Here is a 23,748-nt window from a genome sequence, read left to right on the forward strand (position 1 = left end):
AGGATAGAGTTAACCGATCTCCACAGGAATAATTAGGTGGATCTCAGGAGGTAACAGCTGGAAGACATCTCTTGTAAATTATAGCCACACCATGGAACTTCTAGGTAGCTCTTGGAAAGGAAAATAATAAAAAATACACCCTCTAATTCTTTTGTTCACAGAAGTGGCACGAGAACATTTCATCTTCCCATGCAGCCTCTTTCTAGTGCTCCAGGACCCAGGCTGATTTTAAATTCTCTCTCAGCTGCTGTAAGGTAGCTGGAGTCATTACAGAAACATTGCTTCTCTAGATCAGCGGTACTAAAAGAAAAGATCTCAAGATACTGGGCTTGGGGGGCAGTTATATGGTCGTGGGTTGTGTTCAACAGAAGCCAGCACCTCAGACAAAAGTTCTGTTTCCTTGTTGAGAATGTTCAGGTGAAACCTTCCTGTCTTTATACATCCCTGTTGGTAAAAGGGGACTGGAAAGCATGACATGAGCTTCATCTGTTCAGTGTTAAGTGCCTGCAGGGTGTGGGGGGGGACCACTAACATGACAAATGAACCACTAGGAGTTAAGCAGAGTTTAGAATTCCACATTGTTTGTGACTGATTATGTTTGAGAACACAGAGACCAGCTTCTACCAGTCTCTGTCGTTTGCCCAAGTAGCAATTGCCATGGGGTTTTGCTAAATGCAAAATAAATTAAAATAATAATAATGGATGCGTGGATTACAGAACTGGTTTGCTGAGTGGGTAAGTGCCAGTCCATTAGCTTCTTGACAGGTAGGTCACTGAGGCAGGGAGGCTGGTGCAGGATGGTAGGGAGTTTGATGTAACCCATCTGGTGCTTCTGGTGTATTTACTCAGGAGAAGAACAAGAGTGTTCAGTAACTGTAGCTGCATGCAATCTGATACTCACCATAGAGAGAGATCCACTGAAGTCAATGGGGCTTACAACTAAGTTGACGTGTACAGGATTGCACTGTTTGCCTTTGAGGAAAGATTATTTCTCAACAGCCCCTGCCATCTGTGCCTTACTAGTGCAGCAGCCAACACCTGAAGCAAGCAGCCTGAGTCATGGAGAGGTGAACAAATTCTGGCTTCTCCTCAACTAATCTGGGTAGAAGGTCCTTTTCTATGAATGTGTGTAACCAAACGATCTCAGCAGGCACGTTCTTGCATAAAACGGGAGTGTGATCTAGACCCTGGAGAATCAAACCCTTTTTACATGGAATATTTCATCATAGAATTGTAGAGTTGGAAGGGATCCTGAGGGTCATCCAGTCCAACCCCTTGAGCTGCTGGAATCTCAACTAAAGTATAAAGAGGAAGCTGGATAATGTGGTATTAAAAACACAGCAATTATTATTTCTGTGGGTGTGCCTCTCCTCTGCTTGACCCAGGAACTTATGGATTCCAGGTCTCACGGTCCTTTGCTTAAAGCATGGCAAAGTGCCATGCCTGAACAAGCTGAAAGGAACTGAGGCGTCCCTCCAGCCAGGCCTGTGGGGGCTGCCATTGTGGGGGGAGCCCCCACTGGCGAGAAGCACCCCAGTGCACCTGCCCAAACAGTGGGCAAGCAGAAGCTCCTACCAGCAGCATCTCTGCTGTCAGTAGCCACCAGAACCACACACCCCAAGGCCAGGGTTGCAGGTTTGATGCCTGTATGGGACAGCTGCATATTCCTGGATTGAAGAGGGTTGGACTAGATGATCCTCAGGATCTCTTCCAACTCTACATTTCTATGATTCTAAGATTGGGGATTCTGAAGAGGGAACTGATGCCGATTTTGTCCTAAAGTACAATTGTATCTTACGCACCTTTAACTTGTGCGATTTCAACCACACATGGTTGAAGGCCACCTGGTTGAATTTCTGCAAGTTAAACGCAAGCAAGGCAGAGAGCTTTAAAGCTCTTTTCACACTGGGAAAACCTGGCACAAAAAAGTGCCTCTCTCAGTGCACCGGCGTCAAAAGGCTAGGGATGCTGACATGAGGTTTAATGGGAACTTGGACAGTCTTGTGAGATCTCGTGAGAGCATCCCAAAACCACTGTGCTGAGGGGGCCTTACTTGGTGGGGGCAAGGCCCGTTCAGCACACCAGCTTCAGAAGGTTTGGGATGTTTGTGTGAGGGCGATTCCAAGGGGATGCCTTGAGGATACGTTTTTGCATATACACAGAACCCTTGGAACCAAACACCTGCATAAGATGTTATTGTACTGTATTGAAGAGATTTTAATGTTCATTAATGTTAATTAATGTTAATTAAAATATACACATTCTTATGGCACAGTATTAGGCCATGACAGATGCGCCCTCTCAGATCAGCTGGTTATACAAACAAACCATTCTTTTTTGGAGGGGGCTGCCTTATGTTGCTTGTCTATGTTGTCATTTTTATTTTTATTTTATTCTGGCAAAAACGAGGCTCAAAAGCTGGAAATGGTCCTAGTCTCTTGTGATTTGGAGCAGGCCTTGCGAGAAAACAGCCACCTCAGATAAGACTGGCCTTGCCAGATTTTGAGTACTATTAAGTAACATCTATTTAATAGCAAATAAATTTTGTTATAGAAATAACAAAATTTATATACTGCTTGAACAAGTTATAGCTTCCTGCAACAATGGATAGGACACTCAGGAATGATCATGCTAACAGTCTGTTAAATCTTGCTATTCCATAGCGAGACCAGGGGATCAACGGGATCAAGTTTTTCTGCTGGATGATTCCCTGGAGCATTCAGGAACTTCTCAGGTCCCATAAGTCTCCAAATGGCTGCACCACGCATATATTGCCACTCCAAGTTCAAATTTCACTAGGTCGTGGTCTGACCATGACAAAGGAGTGCAGGGGCAGAGCATCTAAGCCCATCGCAAGATCAAGAGGTTTTCGGCTCAATAGTATTGTCCACAGAAGTAGCATAGCAACACCTTGAGCCTCCGGTCTAGCCTGGTGCTGTACCATGTACCCAGATGGGCATGTCTGAGTTAGATTTGGGCCGTCCAGTTCATCCATCCAAGTCATGGTAAAATGCAACAAGTCAGTCCTTTCACCCATGATCAAGTTGTGGATGAACATAGTCTTATTACCAGCTGACATGGCATTCAAGAAAAGCTCCGCTAAACTGGAGAGCTCAACAGATAAGCTACCAGTAACTTTGGGAGGAGTGGGATGGGTGGGGACTAAACATCTAGGCCTCACCCCCCCCCATGGTGATCTACCTAAGTATGATGTGTGTGTGTGTGTTGCTGCGTTGCTGCTGTTGGCAGGAGGTAGGGTTAGTGCTTTCTAACTTGACAGTCAACATGTGTTGGGTTGCCTGACATCATGTGCGATTATTTAGAAATGTATGTAACATTTTAAATGTCCCATATGCTGCAATTCTTGTCTCATCATCCTCATGATACCTTGCTGAAGTAGATGACTAATCATATCCTTGATGTACAGATTTGGAACTAAAGTTATGTGAGAAACAGCCACTCAGGGAGGCGAAACTGGGTGTTACTTTCCTTGCAATACTTGCAGTCATGAGAGGGGATTTTTACAATTTAATCTTAGCCTCAGATTTTCATCAGGACCACCACACATGGGGGTGGGCGGGTAATCCTTCCCTCTCCAGCCACAACTCTGATAAAAATCACCTCTACACAAACACCCATAGCAACAGGGGTTGGGGGGGGGGCTTGGTTTTGCTTACACACATCTGAAGCTACTTCCAGGTTTGGAAAATATAACTGCATCAAGAACAATGGATGAATGGAGGGGGGATTAATCTCCAGCATTACTATACCATTCATGTTGCCTTTAGGAAGAGGTTTGGAATGCTGCATATTTTAACCCGAGATAAAAGGTAAAGGTAAAGGTACCCCTGCCCGTACAGGCCAGTCTTGACAGACTCTAGGGTTGTGCGCCCATCTCACTCAAGAGGCCGGGGGCCAGCGCTGTCCGAAGACACTTCCAGGTCACGTGGCCAGCGTGACGAAGCTGCTCCGGCGAGCCAGAGCCGCACACGGAAACACCGTTTACCTTCCCGCTAGTAAGCGGTCCCTATTTATCTACTTGCACCCGGGGGTGCTTTCGAACTGCTAGGTTGGCAGGCGCTGGGACCGAGCAACGGGAGCGCACCCCACCGCGGGGATTCGAACCGCCAACCTTTCGATCGGCAAGCCCTAGGCGCTGAGGCTTTTACCCACAGCGCCACCCACGTCCCTTAACCCGAGACAGCAAAAGGTGCAGTTGCAGCTTAGGCAAGTTCCAGCTGTACCCATGAGAAGTGTATGGAGCCTTCTAGTACCTTAAAGGTAAAGGTAAAGGGACCCCTGACCATTAGGTCCAGTCGTGGCCGACTCTGGGGTTGTGGCGCTCATCTCGCTTTATGGCCAAGGGAGCCGGCGTACAGCTTCCGGGTCATGTGGCCAGCATGACTAAGCCGCTTCTGGCGAATCAGAGCAGCGCATGGAAACGCTGTTTACCTTCCCGCTGGAGCGGTACCTATTTATCTACTTGCATTTTGACATGCTTTAGAACTGCTAGGTTCGCAGGAGCAGGGACTGAGCAACGGGAGCTCACCCCATCACGGGGATTCGAACTGCTGACCTTCTGATCGGCAAGTCCTAGGCTCTATGGCTTAACCCACAGTGCCACCCGCGTCCCTTTTTGTACCTTAATGTGCTGCAAAAGCTTCAAAATACAATTTTGTATTTAAGGTTTGGCATTAACAGCCCCCCCCCCAGCCCTCACAACATCACACTATTTGTACAAACTGCAGCTACCCACTCTGCCGTTCATTCCTTTTGTTAGAAACTTGTTTCATAATAGGCTGCCATTTCATCAACCATAATTTTGGAAATGTGACAGGGAGGATCAAGAGAAGATACAAAAACTTGGGAATAATGGCCATGGCAAGTGCAAATGTTGCCAGCTTTTGTCTTCTGTTTAACATACCATAGTTCCTTTTCCTTAACTGGTTCTGGTCCTTCAGGATTAGCACACCCAAGCAGCTGAACACTCTGTAACAAGGCATGGAGAAGAGTTTGTCTCACTCAATTTGAGGCATATTTATTGGCATTACAGCCAACTGAGAACAGTTAATCTCAAATCCTGCTGTCCTGCTAAACTAATCCAGCTCTTCTTTCAGCGGAGCCAGCACCTGGTTTGGTTCACTGAGCATTAATACCACATTATCTGTGGATAAATTGATCTTGTCTTTGACTCCCTGTTTGGCTAGTACTTCAGTTAAAATCACAAAGAGCACCAGGGACAGTGGGCAGCCCTGTTTGGTGCTCCAGTAAACATCAGTCAGCAGAGTATTTTGCCAAGGCCAAATGTTGTTGTTTTGCCTAAAGCAGTGGCTCCTTTTGGATTCAAAGGCAATAGGTGGCTGAGGATTGTAAGAATAGCAAGAATAATTAAAATAATGCACACTTACATCTAAGCAGACTGAATAGGATATATTACTAAACAGCTGGATACAGTTCACAGAAACAGACTACATAAAGCATATTACTGCATAGATAGCTCAGTGGGATAAAGCGTGGTGCTGAGGTTGCAGATTTGGTCCCCATATGGGACAGCTGCATATTCCTGCACTCCAGTGGGTTGGACTAGATCAGGGTTTCCCAAACTTGGGTCTCCAGCTGTTTTTGGACTACAGCTCCCAACATCCCTAGCTAGAAGGTCAGGTATGATGAGAATTGTAATCCAGGAACAGCTGGGGACCTAAATTTGGGAAACCCGGGAGTAGATGGTCCTCAGGGTCGCTTCCAATTCAACGATTCTATCAAACTAAAATAAATACATGAAACAGCTACCAGGAAAACCCATTGGCACAGCAGTGGGCAAACCTCCTCATAGCTGGCACTGGATCACACACAGCGCCATCCCTGGTTCCTCTAATGGTGGGTTCCCAAATACAGTGCCTTCAACCCTCCTATTTCTACCGTTGCCTTACACTGACGAGGCTGATGTGGGTAATTGTTCACAGCCACCTTGCCAACTAGCTTATCAGTCCCATGGTTCTGATCTTCCAAGACCATAGGCTGCCTTGAGAGATGTGGCAACCAGTCAAAAGAGATAGGCCTTCCTGCTGATCTCATGCATGTAAGATGCTTGGTAAGTGTACAGAGCCCATGATCTTGTTGTGGGCCTCAGTCCGCCTAATCTCTTTAAGACAAATAGTCCCTGCCACTCATACTTCGGCAATGACATAACATTCCAGCCAATTCCACTGAATAAATGCTGACCTTCTAGATTCACATAAATGCTGATGATACAGATTAACATTAGCTGATACAACAATAGGTGATAGTTTAAAACCAATGATAGGTCTATCAAGGGGGAAACATGGCTGCACGCTATCTCCCACAGAGCAGGAGCACCAGCATCAATTTTGCTTCTTCCTCACCCCTCAACCTCTATCTTCTGATAAGCAGGAGGTCAGGTGAGTAACAGTGCCTTGCCATTCCATCTGCTAATGACATTTTGGAATAGCAAATCCCATGATTTAATTCTGCGCTGTACAAAGCAGCACTTCTTTTGCCTGTCCTGAATCTCCCACTATTCAGCTTTATTCAACAATCCTAGATAGTATTAATAAGATAGAGGGGGAAATTATCAATACACTTTACCCATGCCATGAATAATTGTATAAACCTCTGTCATATCCCCCACTACTTGCATTTCCCCCCCTAAACTAAGTTGCTCCGAACAGTGAAACGACTCATAGGGAGTCGTTCGAAGACGCTAACCATTTTAGTTGCCCCTTTCTGCACCATTTCCAGCTCCACAATATTGTGTTTTAGATGAGCTGATGAAAACCGGACATAGTGTTCCAAATGTGGTTGCACATCCAAGATTTGTATAAAGCCTCTACAATTGGAAGTTGTGCTTTTTGATCCCTAACACATAACTCTTTTTTGCAGTTGTCACACACCAGGCGTGTAAGCATGCAGTTAGAATCTTTTGCCCCAATATGCATCACTTTACACTTCCTTATAATAAATAAACCTCATTTGCCATTTTAATTCCCATTTCACCCAGAACAACCCTGAATAACTGGGCGTCACCTGCAAACTTGGCACAGCTCTTTTAGGGACAGGTTAAAAAGCACCAGTCCCAATACACCTCCTTGGCAGACAGACTGGTTTAAGGAAAATCCAGGTCTCCTATGTTAAATGTCCTATGATTTATTCTACACTAGATGGCACTGCAGATAGTTGACTATAGACTCCTTTTCCTCTTCAAGGCAGCAGAGAGGCTGTTTCTTCAGACTTGTCTGAAAGCCCCTAGCGTCCAGGTTTCATTGTCAGTGCAAAGTACAGTATATGGCTTAGATTACAATTCAAGAGCAGGAGAGAAGAGAAGAGAAAAGGCATAAAGGAATTTGGAGATGGGAGGACACGAACAGCCTATCTAGATGACAGCAACTGAGACTGATGGCAATGGTCTTGAAAATGGCAAAAACCTCCTCTATATTTTACTAGTCTGTAAATTAAAATGGCATTTCTCAGTACTCAGATTTGGAAAGGCAATAAACTCCAGATTCTGCCAAGCTCTTGATTCTGTCTGTCTCTGCTCCTTAGTCTCCACCAGGTTGCAAACCTAACTTTTCAGGATTATTTGATCTTTCAAAGACTGGAGTTGTGCAGCCCAGAACACCCACAATATTTCCTCCCTAACCACGCATTGCAGGAAGTGATCAGTAACAGCAGGCACGCTATCTTTCAGGGAAGTCTTTTTTATTGCATTTCTTGATCATCCTTCTTCAGAAACTCTTGACTGAAGCAAATAAACCCTGAAATTTTCCCAGAACATGCTTCGGACAATGACGTGTAAAGCCCATTCCACTATGCAGAGGCCCGGGGTTTCCAGTGCAAACAACAAAAGAAAGGTCCTAATGTAAGTTCCTCAGGGCAGAGACCCATTGTTGCTCTTTAACCATGTTGTATAATCAATATAATTAATAAAAAGCTGAGAAGAACCCAGTAACCTGATGCGTAGTGTTTTGTGCTAGATGCTTTGGATGTTCACGCAAAGGTGGAATGTACATCTATTATAAAGCCAAAGCAATCCTACAATGTTTTTCATGTTGGGTTCCTATGCTTTTAGCGGGGGGGGGGGGGCACACACACAACCCACAATCTGGCAAGTCCTCAGTGTGCACCATACTCCTTTGCAAAAAGGCGGCCTTATGGAAAGGGCTTGCACTTCACCGCTCTGCAGCGTTCTCTGCAATATTGGAAAGATTGTGTCGTTTGCAATGTATGTGGGGTTTATTCCTCCACAGTGCTAAGCTCAGGCACCCCTACAAATATTGCACTGTGGCCCTATTAAGTGCTGGGGTCCGTCCTGCAAGGCCTGCCTGCTCTTTCCATTCCTCCCCTTTAAAACAGGGCCAGGAATATTTACCAAAATACCAGGGTATTTTAGGGCTATATCCATCTAAAATATCAAGGCAGGAGGGAAATCCCAAAAAGAAGGACCGTGAATTCTTTTCTCTCTCTCTCTCTCTCTCTCTCTCTCTCTCTCTCTCTCTCTCTCTCTCTTTTTTTTTTTTTTTTTTGCATATCCCGAAAGCCCATCGAGGAAAAGCCTGGAGGAGTGGAAGGCCTCGAGGGGTGGGGTGGGCGTCTTAGTCACAGAAAGCCATCCAAAAAACTTTCCCTTCTGTGGAAAAAGCAAAAAATTTCCAGCGAGTGACTAGGGAAGGGAATTCCTCGGCCACAGCCTTTGCTGCCACAGCAGCAGCAGCAGCTTCCAGACAGGACTGAACTAGTTGGCCCGACTCGGCCGGGAAATTCCCGAGCGCGCAAGCTCCGCCCCGGCGCAGAAATCCCCTCCGCCGAGGCTGTATAGGCAAGCGCCGCCGCCGCCGCCCGTCAGCTTCTCGCCACGACTTCGCAAGGCAACTGCACACTTCGGGACCCGCGGCTCGTTCTCGCCCAGGCCATGTTTTTCAGCCCCGGCTCCCTGGATTACCCTATGGATATAACGATGGACAACCACCCCCGGGACGCGCTGAAGAAGGACAGGCAGCTCAGCCTGGTCCAGGACGACCGCCACGACAGCGGCTTGGACTCCATGAAGGAGGAGGAGTACGAGAAGCTCGTCAACGAGCTGAGAGACATTCGCATCGAGCCGGCGGAAGCCTCCGCGGGGCTCCAGAGCGGCCCCGGCCAGGGCGCGCAGGCTTGGAAACTGCAAGTGACCGAAGACGGAGATACGTAAGTCTTGGAGGACTTTGCAAATTCGGGGAAGGGGATCGGAACTTCGACCTCCGTGGGCGGTTTTGCCTCGCGTTCCCTCGGAAGTTAGCAAAGTGGTGATCTTAATGCTTTTCCTTGGAAATAGATCTGGTTGGAATTAATGGGGCTCATTTCCAAGCAAATGTGGTTAAGAGCCTGGTGGCCTCTGTTCCCTAGATGTGAAGGAAACTCTCTAGAAAATGTAGCACGGGACTTTTGATTTGTTTTCCCCCTTGAAAGGCAACAAATTTGCTATTTAAATTTAAACGCCTCTTTAGTTTTTAAAAGAGGTTTGAGAGCTAAGGTTAGCATGGCGGCATGCATGCAAAAGACCCGAGGATGCACGCAGTGCGCGGTTGAATTTCAGCTTGCTTGAAGCCCCGGGAATTACGCGTTTGCAGCGGCGAAAAAGACCCTGCAGGAAATTCGCTAGCTCTTTTAAAGCGGGGCCCTTCATAATAGTTCTGAGTTACTGACCCAGCAGAGTAGAACAATCACTAGAGCGAGCCAAACGCATTTAAACCCCCCCCCCCCACACACACACAATAATGTAGATTCTTAGCGCTCGTGTTTGACTCCATCCGCATTTGTGTTTATTGCACAGGCTGCCTTGCAGGGGGGAGCGAGGAGCCTACTATGTAGATTTTTAATAATAGAACGTGGGGTGTGCGGGGGGTGGAGGTCCTTTGATGTCGCTCGCGTTCTGCTGGTTACATAAAAGCCCGGGGATTTTTGCAAGTCTGGGTTTTCCCCTCCCCGCCCGCTCCGCCTTGTGCCTGGGCCGGCTGCCAGCGGATAGGGGCCGGGACGGGGTGTTCTCACAAGCTGCGAGGGGGGCGGGGCTTGAAGGAGGCGCCGGGCGGGGCGCACGGGAGGGGGGAAGCGCTCTGGAAAGTCCCTGGCGCCTTGCCCGGAACACTCAGCTCACAACAACTCCGCGGAAAACACCAGGTAGCGAGAGCACGCGGCTTCGAAAACCCCAGGCTTTCGAAATCGCCTCTCTTGCCGCTGAGGCTGATGTTCTTCCTCCATCATGACTCGGATCCTGGGCACGTTGCCCGCGGGATGACGAGCAAGAGCAAAAGAGCTGATTAGCAAGAGGTGGCTGGGAATTTTTTTGTCCTTTGTTTTTTTCTTTCTTTCTTAAGTACTCACCATCGGGTTTTTCCCACCGTTTTCCTCTTTGCAGATTTCTCCATCTGGCAATTATACATGAAGAAAAAGCCTTGAGTTTGGAAATCATTCGACAGGCAGGACGAGACAAAGCCTTCCTGAATACCCAAAATAACCTCAACCAGGTACTTACCCGGCAGGGTTTTCTTTCCTCTCTTGCAGGCATCAAACATGGTGCCCTAGGGGACTTGGAAGCTCTCCAAAAGAAACATTTTTGGTGGGAGGAAAAGATAAATTTAGGAAAAAATTCAAGGGGTTTAAGTAACTCATAAAATTGCCACCTTTTAGCATAATTATCCCCATCAATAACCTTGGCTCATTGATGGGGTTGAGCTCCCAAGAAAATGGGAGTGAATTTGTGGCCTTCCATATGTTGCTGGCCTACAACCACTGTCAGCCCTGATTCTTGACTGTGCTGGCTGGGGCTGATGGGAGTTGAAGTTCAACAACAACTGAAGAGCCACAAGCTCCCTCTGCCTTATTTAGGGCAAGTCTTTCAGGCTACAAGTAGCTTTAAATCAGCAATTTGTGGAAGTGACTTTTCATGGTTGGCTCCCAAGTATAGTAAGATTGGACTACCAACACAACAGTGTGATTGTTCTCTCAGAAGTATATCGCGTGACAAAAAGCAAAACACTGAGGAACTTTTCAAAGGATTTAAGGAAAGTGGTTGATCCTAAAAAAACATACTTTCCTCAAGAAGTGGGTTCAGGAGTGATGACTAAGAAGACTGTTCTGTGTAATGGCTAGTCTAGGAGATTTTTCTTTTTTCTAGTTAACTATAATGCTTTCTCAACTTCCAATTTGCAGACTCCACTTCACTTGGCAGTGATAACAGACCAGCCAGAAATCGCAGAGACTCTTCTGAAAGCTGGATGTGACGCAGAGATCAGAGATTTCCGAGGAAACACCCCGCTGCATATCGTTTGCGAACAAGGCTCTCTCAGAGGTGTCGGTGTCCTCACACAGTACTGCCAGAAACAACAAATCGACACTATCCTACAGTCGTCCAATTACAATGGTAAGCACACATTCTGAGTCTGAGCTGCCAGCTCACTGGGTACTCCAGCCCTTGGCACTGTGCTACATTGCCTTGTGATTCAGATAATTCTTTCCAGCTCTTTCGGTATAGCAAGTGTCAGCCAAGGAAGGGAGGGGAGGGTGTTCCTTGTTCTTGCTTCGTAGTCACCTACTGGAATCAAATAATCAAGCTTCTTTGATCAGAGTAGGCCATCTTTAAATGGCTATAGTGTATATGATTTGAAAAATTATAGCCAAGTGTTGGAATGACTTGTATCACATGAAATTTAATCTCCATTTCTGTTTCATAGGACACACGTGTCTCCATCTGGCAGCTATTCAAGGTTACCTGGCCATAGTAGAATGCCTCTTGTCCTTGGGAGCAGATGTCAATGCTCAGGTAAGATACCTGCCATTTTCAAACAAGCAAACCTCATCCCAGCAATTTGAGAATGAACATCTTAGCATGTGTCCGGCCTAACTGAATGCACCCTTTTCTTTTCAACAAACAGGAGCCTTGCAATGGCAGGACTGCCTTGCATTTGGCTGTCGATCTACAGAATCAAGAACTGGTGTCGCTCCTGTTGAAACACGGAGCGGATGTAAACAAAGTAACCTACCAGGGCTACTCTCCATACCAGCTCACATGGGGAAGAAACAACTCCTTCATACAGGAGCAGCTGAGGCAGTTTACGACGTTGGACCTGCAGATGCTACCAGAAAGTGAAGACGAAGAGAGCTGTGAATCAGAGTCAGAGTTCACAGAGGATGAAGTGAGTGGCCATTTCTCCATTCTATGCGAGAAAAAGATTTCTACCATAATTTGCACACACATTTCCCATTAGGTTGTTAGGGAGCAGTTGTAAACAATAAGGGTCCTTAGACTAGGTTTTGCTTGCCTTTGACATCCTGAAGGTATAAGCCTGGTAACAGAGTTATTACCAGTCACCCATCGGTGTAAGCACTGAATACTCAAAGGTATAGAAAATGCATTGATTAGATTCATTTGAATCTAGCAAATCATTGCACCAACTTCACACAAGGAGGAAAACTGGCTTTAGGGGAGCATTTGACATGTTATGATTAGGACATCTTTTAATAAATTTTCAAAAGTGGATTTAAAATTACAGTAAGCTTATTTCAAAGGAAGCACATTTGCACATAGATTTTCTGGTGGTGCTATTTCCAACCTACCATTTGTTATCTCCACTTCCCTCTAATATTACAAGCATCATATTAGTCCAGATTTTTGTCTGTTAATAAAATGTACCACCACAACAAAGAATTTTCCTTAACTGCTGAGTTATTACTCCCGTCCCTTGAATAATATGTAGCAGCTCCCAGATTTTTTAAGTTTTTAGAATGCAGGCTCTAGTGTTAATTATCAGGTGCTGTTTTCCTCATGTGAGTGCAGCTAAATTTAATGGAACACTTCCTTGGGATAATGGGAAATGGCCCTGTATTCCCCTTAGAGAATTACTTCATGCTCTTTCTTAAAGCCTTCCATTAAGCCTGATTTGCTTTTTCTTCCCCTCGTCTAGCTCCTGTATGACGACTGCATCATTGGCGGACGACATGTGCCTTGCTAAAGTGGGAGCGTTGCACGAAGCAGAGGCGAGCAAAATGTGAACAATTACTGAACACACAGCACAGTACAGAGCGTGTTGTTAGAACAGCAGGTGCTGCCTGCAGTTCAATGCACAGTTCGGGCAGGAATGAACTTTGGTTGTCAGACACCAGAAGAAGCCTGGGCTCATTTGCACCAGAGAGTAGATTGTACAAATAAACGAACAGAGTGAGAACTTGGACGGTTGACCTACGTATTCACTGCATGCTCTACAAGGGGGCTGGCCCAGGTCACCATCTGTTGTGTCCTTTTGGAAGACATTCCATATATTTCTGACTGACTGATAACAATCCATCCCAAAGACTGAGCTCAGGTGCCCTTTGTGCTGCACGGCAGGCAGAGCGGTTGCAACCCAAAGAATGTCCTCTTCTCCATCCACAGGAAAGGGTAGCAATTAACGTTCAGGCTGTATATTGCAAGCCCTATGCTTTGCAATATGTATATTGTGTGTAAATATTGTATATTTTGTGAATAGCTTTTTTGGTACTTGTGTATATTTATTAAAAAATCAAATCAAATGAGAAATGTACTGAATTGATGAAACTCTTCCCCCTGCTGAAGAATTGCTCATCCGCTTTCTCCTTTCTGATGCCCAGTTAGGTAAAATCAAACATCTCAGGCAGTTGGTTCATTCTTGCACACATTCACATTAAAGAAAGCCACTAGTGTCCTGTATTAGTAACCCAGGGCAGGGGGTGGAGAGGGACGAATAAGGATATATTTGCACCCACGTGCTGTTTACTCATTTTCATATTGGAGCCAGGTCAGTTCAAAACCCATTTCTGATCACATCAGTCAATTGTCAGCGTTACTTTGAAAATAAAGCCTCCATTATCCTTCATGGTATGTCAGGTGCCACAAGGCTCTTCTTTGCAGTCCCATTGGTTTCCGTGGAGAAATTAAAGCATGTATTTAACTCCCTCCAATGAAAATCTCTGGGATTTGTCAAGGCCCAACTCATACCAGGTTGTGCCACAAATAAAAGCCATCCCTGCCCATTATCCATTCAGGTACAGTGGTACCTCACAAGACGAAAAATGTGCAAGATGAAAGAGTTTTCCAATTTTTGAGTCGTTCTGCAAGACGAATTTCCCTATGGGCTTGCTTCGCAAGACGAAATGTCTTGCGAGTTTGTTTCCTTTTTCTTAAAGCCGCTAATAGCCGCTAAGCCACTAATAGCCATGCTTCGCAAGATGAAAAAACCGCAAGACGAAGAGACTCACGGAACGGATTAATTTCGTCTTGCGAGGCACCACTGTATATATCCACCGGTCAAGTGTGTCCACCACAGGCATTCCTGGACCCTTCCACAGGGTGTTTCAATAACTCCCAATTTGAAGCTACCCCTCACGCCTCAGGTTTCTCAGGTGGAGGTTTGCCCCATGCCATTTGTGTGTTGCCCACAGTTATTACCTGACCTGGCTTTACTAGGGTATCTTCACTACCATATTGCTGCTTTTATATGGCCAGCATATAAAGGGGCAGATGAGGCCAACAGTGGTCAAGAAGCCGGCTTCTGTGTGTGATGTAGAAGGATGTGAGGGGCAAGTGGGGCTTGTCAACCTGGGAAGGTAGCCTGTCTAGGAGAAGGAAAACTGATCCTGAAACTCCACTGCCTTGCAGGGTATCTTCAGGAGAAGAAAAAACTTAAGGAGTAAACCCTACACACATTCAGAGTGGAGTCCCTAAGATGGTTGGATGGCGCCTTGTACGCCGTCTCCTGGCAACTCCTGCCGCCAAGCTGGTCCCAAACATATTGCTCTCCTTTCCTTTGGACCACATCAGCGAGGCTGAGAGGGGGTTATTGGAGTCTGAGCAGCCCAGGACCTCTATACACATTGCCCAGCTTTGCGCCCTAGAAAGGTCATTTTGGTGTTGCCGACACAGCATTTTGACTTCCACCCCTGAGGTTCACTCAGCTGTCTCTCGAGACAGACAGATGTCAACAACATAACGGCTTTACAAATATTGGTGTCCAAACTTCCTTAAACCTAGCTCTTTCACCAGGCTGCATTAAAACATTGAAGACGGGCAAGCAAGCTGATTTTAAGCAATTATATCTCTTGAGTTTTCACGGGAGCATTGTGGGATTTCCTTGTTGAGACCAGTGGGTTTAATAGCGTATTCTGTGGTTTGCAGTAGCAGAAGCTTCACATGGTGAACACATAAGCCACAGGTCTCTTCCTCTAATCCAGTCTCATTGTATCAATGCAGTTTATAAGACATTGTATCAATGCAGTTTATCTGTGAGCCTCCAGCTGTTGCTGGACTCCCAACTCCCATCATTCCTGACCATCAGCCATATGGGTTGGAGTTGACGGGAGTTGGAATCCCAACATCTGGAGGGCCATAGGTTCCCCAGCCTTCTTGCAAGAGAAGATGCCAGCCAGGATTGCAGGCTGGATCCATTCCCATTATCTCCCTGAGGCAGTGTTGAATTTGTATAATTTGGGTTCTTGGTAGGCTGTTAACAGTTTCAATAAATGCCCCTGAACTTTAGCCTCAATTGCTTTGCCTGAGGAACACTGAATCAGGAGATTTAGCTCCGTTGTGCTTTGCATTGGAACTCTAGCTGCATGGAAATGATTAAAGTCAAGTGTCATTCTGAGTCAGGGTTATTCCCATTCCTCTCTTTGTATGATCAAAGGTCATGCCTTGAAACTTCCTGGTGGAAGAAGAAAATGTATGTTTGGTTATCCATAATTCAGCCTGCAGTTAAATAACTGAATTCGACTTTAAAAGAAGAAACCAAAATTCTGCAGCTTTTCATTTGAAATAGCACGCTGTGTAACTGTTGTATAATTTAACTCATTTTGCAGAAACTTTCTGAAATTGAATTGCTCGTTTTGAATTGGGTATTTGATGATTACTATTATTTTAAACGAGGGATTTGGTAGTTATTGGTGTGGCGGAAAGGAAGTAGGGATAAGGAGGGGAAATATAGATCAGAAAACATTACTACACATGGAGAAGGAAAGACAGGTACATGAACAGCTCATTTACTGAACAATGGACCCTGTTTTATTTAAAAAATATTAAAAGAGCATGATAGTTTTCAAATACAAAAATATAGATTCCCCCAAATCAAAACCAGGAACTTACAATGAAGCTTATCCACCCCAGGATTTTACCCGAGGACATATACTGCCACGGGGGCTGGATTAAATTGACCGGCGGGCTGGATTAGGCCCCCCAAATAGACTTTGGACACACCTGATCTATCGCATTACCAATGTACCTCTTCCACAGACAATACCTGCATGATTTCAAATGTATGTAGCCCTAAGGGTTAAAAAAACCATTGTTTTGTAAAAGTAGTATAGGGCCAAAGTTCGCAGAAATTCAAATTTAGTCCAAGAGACAAATTATTTATTGCCAGTCTTAATAATTGCTTAAAACTATTTTGTTTAAAATGCCCCAATTCTAGAAAGTTATTTATAGAAATACTTGGAATTTGGCCATTATTTCAGAAGCTCTGCATGAGCAATACTATGTCGGAAATACTGCACATAAAATACATGAAATCTGACCCATCTTTTCATTTGCTGTTTCAGAGGAATTTTTGTCTTGCTCATAAATTTTTTTGAGAACAGCTGCTCGGTAAGATAGAAAACCTGGATTTGGAAGCACATATTTTCTGAGAGTTTTATTTTCCCTAAGCTCCTCCTTGACCACTCACTTCTTAGCAGCTTTGCACATGGATATGTTGACTCTGCTCCTACCTACAGGATGGTTCTCAGAACATTGTAGATATAGAGGATTTCTGCTTGATTCCATGAATTTTTTGCAATTTTTTTCTGTGGAGGGGGTGGTGGTGGTTAGGCTCCCTTCTAATTTCTGTATCCAGCATGAATGCTATTGCTGGAATAGCCAGGCCAGCCTGGCAATGGCCCGCTAAGTATGAGTCATCAGGCTAACAAAGGGAGTGGCTCTGTGCCAGAATACAAATGGGTGGGCCTCCCTTCCTCAATTGTCTATCAGTTAGAAAGACAAAAGGTCAGAGTGGAGAGGTGAGAGATAAGAGCTAGAAGCCAAAGGCTAGAGAGAGAGCCAGGCCTGATTTCTTATGGAATCCAAGGCTGTGGCTATGGGAGAAACAAGACCCTCCATTGTCGGTTCAGGTTGTGTGTGTGTGTGTGTGTATGCAAACAAACCATTTATCATACAGACACACAGTCTCTGCTGTGCCTCCTTCCTGAAGGAAACACGAACCCTGAGTAAGTGCCTGGAATCCAAGTGGTACAAGATTTTAGGGGTTCCAATTACTTAACCAGGGCTCACGTTTTCTTCCTTTTGGAATTAGAAGGGAGTCCAGGCATTGGTGTTGTGGGTTAAACCACAGAGCTTAGGACTTGCCAATAAGAAGGTTGCGGTTTGAATCCCCGCGATGGGGTGAGCTCCTGTTGCTCGGTCCCTGCTCCTGCCAACCTAGCAGTTCAAAAGCACGTCAAAGTGCAAGTAGATAAATAGGTACCGCTCCGGCGGGAAGGTAAACGGTGTTTCCATGTGCTGCTCTGGTTCACCAGAAGCGGCTTAGTCATGCTGGCCACATGACCCGGAAGCTGTACGCTGGCTCCCTCGGCCAATAAAGCGAGATGAGCGTCGCAACCCCAGAGTCGGCCACGACTGGACCTAATGGTCAGGGGTCCCTTTACCTTTACCTTACCAGGCATTCAGCCATTTATGTTATGGGTCCTTGCAGGATTCCGCTGTGTTCCCTTCTATATGAAACCACTGGGTGATGTCATTCAAGGGCTTGGAGTTAAGAGTCATTAGTATGCTTTTGACAACTAGTCAGGTGAGGCTGTACAGGTGCTGCATCCTGGATTTGATAATGGGCTGGATGAAGGCCCATAAACAGAAGATGAGTCTTGGCAAGACAGAGGCATTGTGGATGGAGAGATAGTTCTAGCTGAAGGGGAATGATATTCCAGGCTGTTTTAGACATGGTCACACACCTTCTGAAAGGGCTGGTCTAAAAACCACATGTATGTCACCTGGGGTCCCACAATGGAAAAAAAGGCAGGATATAAATGCAAGAAAATACATACACAAATATAAATTCCTGAGTGGGACTAGTCTGGCCACAGTAATTACTATAATGGATTACTACAATGTTTTATATATGGGGCTGCCCTTGAAGATGACTTGGAAGATTTATTATTGCATAATTTGGTTGCCAGAATTTTAACGGGTGAAGCCCAGGCTTGTTCACAAACTTAAAATATGTGCACCAGTTGCCTATTCATTTCTTGATGCAAGGTTTTGGTCTTTATCTATAAGCCCAAATGGCTTGGGATCCAAATATGCAAAGGTGCCCTTCTGCTATGCCCGTCTGCCTGTGTACAGTGCAATACGAAGATCTGGGAAAGGGCTACAGCTCAGTGGTACAGCATCTGCTTGCATGCAAAAGGTACTAAATTCAGCCCCAGCATCTCCAGGTAGGACAGAGATCCTGCAGTCCTGGAGAGCACTTTCCAGCCAGTGCAGTTGATACTACTGTGATGGATGGACCGATGGCCTGACAGCTTCCCATGTTTTTACGTGCCCTCTTCCAAGCACTTTCCCGATCAGAAGCACTTGAGTGCAAGAGGTCTTCTTCTTCTTTGGCAATCACTCCTAGCCGAGTAAAATCTTCCATGAAAATGGTCTTAACAGTGAGTCCGTAAGTGACTGTGGAGGCCAATTCTGGATCCACATGTCCTTTCACAGCGGGGACATAGTTTCCAGGTGGGAGTTGATCATGGTGAGGGTTTGCCAAAAGGGTTTGCCTCTTAGCATGCTTCTCCCTTTCATCCTGAGTTTGAGCATCTTCAAAGTCCATGACACCTTTGGTAAAGGCTGTTCTTCAATTGGACCGCTCACAGGCTAAAAGGTAAAGGGACCCCTTATTGTTAGGTCCAGTCGCGAACAACTCTGAGGTTGCGGCGCTCATCCCAATTGTTGGTGTTTATACTACATTTTTAAAGATTTTGCCTTGAGAGAGTCTTTAAACCTCTTTTGTTGACCACTAGCATTACGCTTTCCATTTTTAAGTTCGGAATAGAGTAGTTGCTTTGGAAGACGATAATCAGGCATCTGAACAACATGACCAGTCCAACAAGTTGATGTTGAAGAATCATTGCTTCAACACTGGTGATCTTTGCTTCTTCCAGCATTAGTTTGACTGTCTTCCCAGGTGATATATATTTTTTTTTCCGGAGACACCTTTGATGGAATCTTTTGAGGAGTTGGAGATGGTGTTTATAAGTGGTCCATGTTTCACAAGCATACAGTAAGGTTGGTAAGGTAAAGGTAAAGGTACCCCTACCCGTACGGGCCAGTCTTGACAGACTCTGGGGTTGTGCGCCCATCTCACTTAAGAGCCAGGGGCCAGCGCTGTCCGGAGACACTTCCGGGTCACGTGGCCAGCGTGACAAAGCTGCATCTGGCGAAGCAGCGCAGCACACGGAAACGCCGTTTACCTTCCCGCCAGTAAGCGGTCCCTATTTATCTACTTGCACCTGGGGGTGCTTTCGAACTGCTAGGTTGGCAGGCGCTGGGACTGAGCAACGGGAGCGCACCCCGCCGCGGGGATTCGAACTGCCGACCTTTCGATCGGCAAGCCCTAGGCGCTGAGGCTTTTACCCACAGCGCCACCCGCGTCCCTGTAAGGTTGGTAGTACAATAGTTTTGTCAACAAGCATTTTGGTTTGCCTGCGAGTGTCCCGGTCCTCAAATACTCTGGCTCTTCAGTTGGGAGAAAGTTGCACTCACAGAGCTCAGGAAATGCTGGATTTCAGCATCAATGTCAGCCCTTGTGGAAAGATAACTCCCCAGGTAGGAAAAGTGATCGACACTTTCCAATGTTACACCATTGGGTTGGATTTGTGGTGCAGCAGAGGGGTTGTTTTGTGCTTGTTAGTGAAGCACTTTGGTTTTTTAGATGTTGAGCGATAGGCCAAGCTTTTCATAAGCTTCTGAGAAGATATTCTGGATGGTTTGGAGGTCATCCTCTGAGTGTGCGCACACTACGTTGTCATCAGCATACAGAAGCTCTATGACAGAAGCTATGGTAACCTTACTCTTTGCTTTCAGTCAACTCAGATTAAAGAGCTTTCTATCTGTTCAGTATATGATTTCTACCCAGTGTGGAGTTTCCCTTCAACAATGTGTAGGATCATGGCAATGAAAATAATAAATAGAATTGGGACAATAACACAACCCTGTTCAACACCCAATCCCGCTGTGAATGATTCACTTTGAGACCCATTGTTATCTGTGATTGTTGCTGTCATATTATCATGGAGGAGCTGAAGGATGTTAACAAATTTATCTGAGCAGCCAATTTTCAGAAGGACAGTCCACAAGGCATTGCAATTTACAGTGTTGAAGGCCTTAGTCAAGTCAATAAATACAGATCAATACAGGGGTTGGTTTTGCTCTCTGCATTTTTCTTGAAGCTGTCAAGCAGTGAAAATCATGTCCATTGTCCCTATAGAAGGTCGAAAACCATTTTGGGATTCAGGAAGGGTCACCTTGGATATAGTTAGGAGATGGTTTGCTAAGATCCTTGCAAGAATTTTGCCGGCCACAGCTAATAAAAGATGCCTTGATAGTTTCCACAATCAGTTTTATCGCCTTTTTTAAAAAAAGGGGTAATAATTTTGGCATCCCTAAAGTCTTCTGGGATCTCCTCTCTCTCCCAAATTTTTTCGATGAGCTTGTGAAGTTGTTGTGTAAGTTCAATCCCGCCCACTTTGAGGACTTCAGCAGATAGCCCATCAGGTCCACTGGCTTCATTATTTTTCATTTGGTTAATAGCTGTATAGAACTCTCCCAGATTTGGAGATACTGCAAGCTTATATCTAATTTGTTTTTGTGGAATGTGTGAGAGGACCTCAGCAGCTATGGAGGAGTTGCAAGAGGTACCCCTGACACCAGGGGGGTGGTTAGAAAGGCTCAGGGCCCAAGCCCTTAGTTATTCTGTGCTGAGCCCCAGGTTCCTGTTCCTTCCCCCTCCTTTTAAACTTAAAAAGGCTTTTAAAAAAATCCTGCAGTGGGGGTAGCTAATGTGGCACCTTCCATCCATGGCTGGACTACAACACCCATCATCCTCAGCCAACATGAACAATGACAGGGCACATGATCCTGTAACAGGGCATACTGCAAAATGTATTGCAGCTTAGACCTCTGCCAGGGCCAGGCACCCATCTAAATCTGCCCAGAGGCACTCTATGTATCCATGCAAATTTCTCCCATGAGTCCTGTAAGTACCTAGCAACGGCCCCCACCTGCTGCCTACTTCAGGAGCTTTTGTTTATTTAGCCAGGCAATTTACATTTGTACAATTCCTCAGACTGCTTTGAAATTTTCATGTGCGGACATTTATTCTACTTGTCAGGGTTCGTGTTTTATTGCACTGCGTTAGGTTTTCTATGCAAATGTGCCTTTCATCAGCTTCAGGTGATAAGCCAGCTGTGCCCATACCTGGATAGAAAGAGCTTAGAGTTATCCACACTCCAGTCACAATGCTCTGGTGCATTGTGTTGCATGTGGGGCTGCCCTTAAAAATGGCCTTGAAACTGCAGTTTGTTCAAAACAAGGCCATAACAACTGGACATTTTAGGCTAGTGCTTTACCAGCTGTATCAATCTCCAGTTCTTTTCTGAGCACAATTTAAAGTGCTGGCCTTAACCTATAAAGCCCTTACCTGAAAGATTGCTTCTTCCCACATACGCCAGCTGGAATAGGGTTGCCTTATTTCATACAGTGAAAATCTGGATAGTTGTTGAGCTTCTTTTCATTCTTCCCAAAGTTGTTGAGCTTTTTTAAAACAAAATTGCAAACAAGCCGTTTTGAGCTACAGTGGTACCTAAGGTTAAGAACTTAATGCGTTCTGGAGGTCCGTTCTTAACCTGAAACTGTTCTTAACCTGAAGCACCACTTTAGCTAATGGGGCCTCCCACTGCCGCCACCGCTCGATTTCTGTTTTCATCCTGAAGCAAAGTTCTTAACCCGAGGTACTATTTCTGGGTTAGCGGAGTGTGCAACCTGAAGCATCTGTAACCTGAAGCGTCTGTAACCCAAGGTACCACTGTATTTTTATGTATGGCCTGCCGTACATCAGGCTCCATTCTCCTCACAGAGCTAGAGTGGTTTAATGATTGGTCCCTCTTCCCAAGGAATTCTGGGAATTGGTGAGGGGCAGCCTCTGCCGTTACTAAAGGACTTCCCAGAACACCAGCACTAAAAGCTGAAACTCATGTGGGTGACATCACTCCCTGTTCTAAGAAAGCAAGGCCTGTCATCTGAACATTAACAAGCAGTGACGTGAGGGGGAAACCTCCTGTAGCTGCAGGAAACTGGAAAATGAGCAGCATCGGGATCACAAGATGATGTCTGCTCATAAGCTGCTGGCGTAACTCTAAAAAAAGTTTTTATCTTTACTGGAACAGGAATTCGGTTTTGAAAACAAAATGCTGCTGTATGGAGTGTTCCTGTTCAGGAATATCCACTTCATTCTCCTTCCCACTGAATTCCCATTCCTCTCTCACCCCTCATCAGTATTTCATGGTCACTGAGCATGCTCAGTCCCCATTAAGCTGTTCTGGAGTCCCTACCCCCATCCCCAGCAATGAAGTTATTTTTCTTTTTTTTTCTTTTTTTAATGTCATAACATTGTTATTGTAATGAAAGATTAGTTTTCATCCACATTAACAGTCTGTAGGCTTTTGAAAGTGGTAACTGGCACATATGTGACCAGTGTACAGTGGTACCTCGGGTTCCAGACGCTTCAGGTTACAGACGCTTCAGGTTACAGACTCCACTAACCCAGAAATAGTACCTCGGGTTAAGAACTTTGCTTCACGATGAGAACAGAAATTGTGCTCCGGCGGTGCAGCGGCAGTGCGAGGCCCTATTAGCTAAAGTGGTACCTCAGGTTAAGAACAGTTTCAGGTTAAGAACAGACCTCCAGAGCGAATTAAGTTCTTAACCTGAGGTACCACTGTATACTGTTTATTAGGCGAATCCTCATCTTCATTGCGTTTTCTGGATAAACGCACACGGATACGCTAAGGAACATTCCTAACTCCTTTTGCCAAGCCTTGTTCAAGCGGATGTCAATGCGTAAATCAGGAGTCCACATCTCCTTCATTGCAAATTTATGGATCTCCTTGAGAGCACGAGGAGCCTGCTTCTTGAAGCCCATACCGTGGATCCATTTGCAAACGTTTATAGTATATTCCCAAGTAACCACCTCATTCATGGCTGATTGTCCTTTCTTCTTTTCACCACCTTTCTTTGCAGGAGCCATCCTGCTCAGGACCAGACCAGAAAGCATGAAGTTACTTTTCTAAAGCTGTTATGTACTTCCACAAACCTTGGGGTTCCCCCAAGCCTGCTGATCTCTACGAGTGGTGTGTATGTGTGTGTTGTACCATTTTGCCTACAAAAGTAACTGCCCTCAGCACATGAACATCAGAAGCAGGGGGAATAGCTCAGCTGGTTAAGAGAGTGTGGTGCTGATAACGCCAAGGTTGCAGGTTTGATCCCTGTATGGGGCAGCTGCATATTCCTGCATTGCAGAGGGTTGGACTAGATGATCCTCAGGGTCCCTTCCAACTCTATGATTCTATGATGCCATGTTTCTATGATTGATTGTGTCCCAGGGACATGCAGTCCTGTCAAATCCTCTCTTCCCCACCTCGCTCCCAGCGCTGAAG

The 23,748-nt window shown here is 45.6% G+C and overlaps 1 protein-coding gene and 1 pseudogene across 1 annotated transcript; one reads left to right on the forward strand and one right to left on the reverse strand.

The window, feature by feature from the left end:
• The first annotated feature begins 8,758 nt into the window (after positions 1–8,758).
• NFKBIA (NFKB inhibitor alpha) lies at positions 8,759–13,567 on the forward strand. The gene is made up of 6 exons (XM_053380242.1): positions 8,759–9,201; positions 10,412–10,520; positions 11,206–11,416; positions 11,727–11,815; positions 11,928–12,188; positions 12,957–13,567. Exons 1-6 carry the CDS (start codon positions 8,927–8,929, stop codon positions 13,002–13,004), a joined length of 993 nt encoding a protein of 330 aa, XP_053236217.1. The 5' UTR covers positions 8,759–8,926; the 3' UTR covers positions 13,005–13,567.
• Positions 13,568–22,686: 9,119 nt separating this feature from the next.
• LOC128402450 (60S ribosomal protein L31-like) lies at positions 22,687–23,357 on the reverse strand (annotated as a pseudogene).
• Positions 23,358–23,748: the final 391 nt, after the last annotated feature.

The sequence above is a fragment of the Podarcis raffonei genome, chromosome 1, assembly GCF_027172205.1.
Source record: "Podarcis raffonei isolate rPodRaf1 chromosome 1, rPodRaf1.pri, whole genome shotgun sequence".
NCBI classification, from domain to species: domain Eukaryota; kingdom Metazoa; phylum Chordata; class Lepidosauria; order Squamata; family Lacertidae; genus Podarcis; species Podarcis raffonei.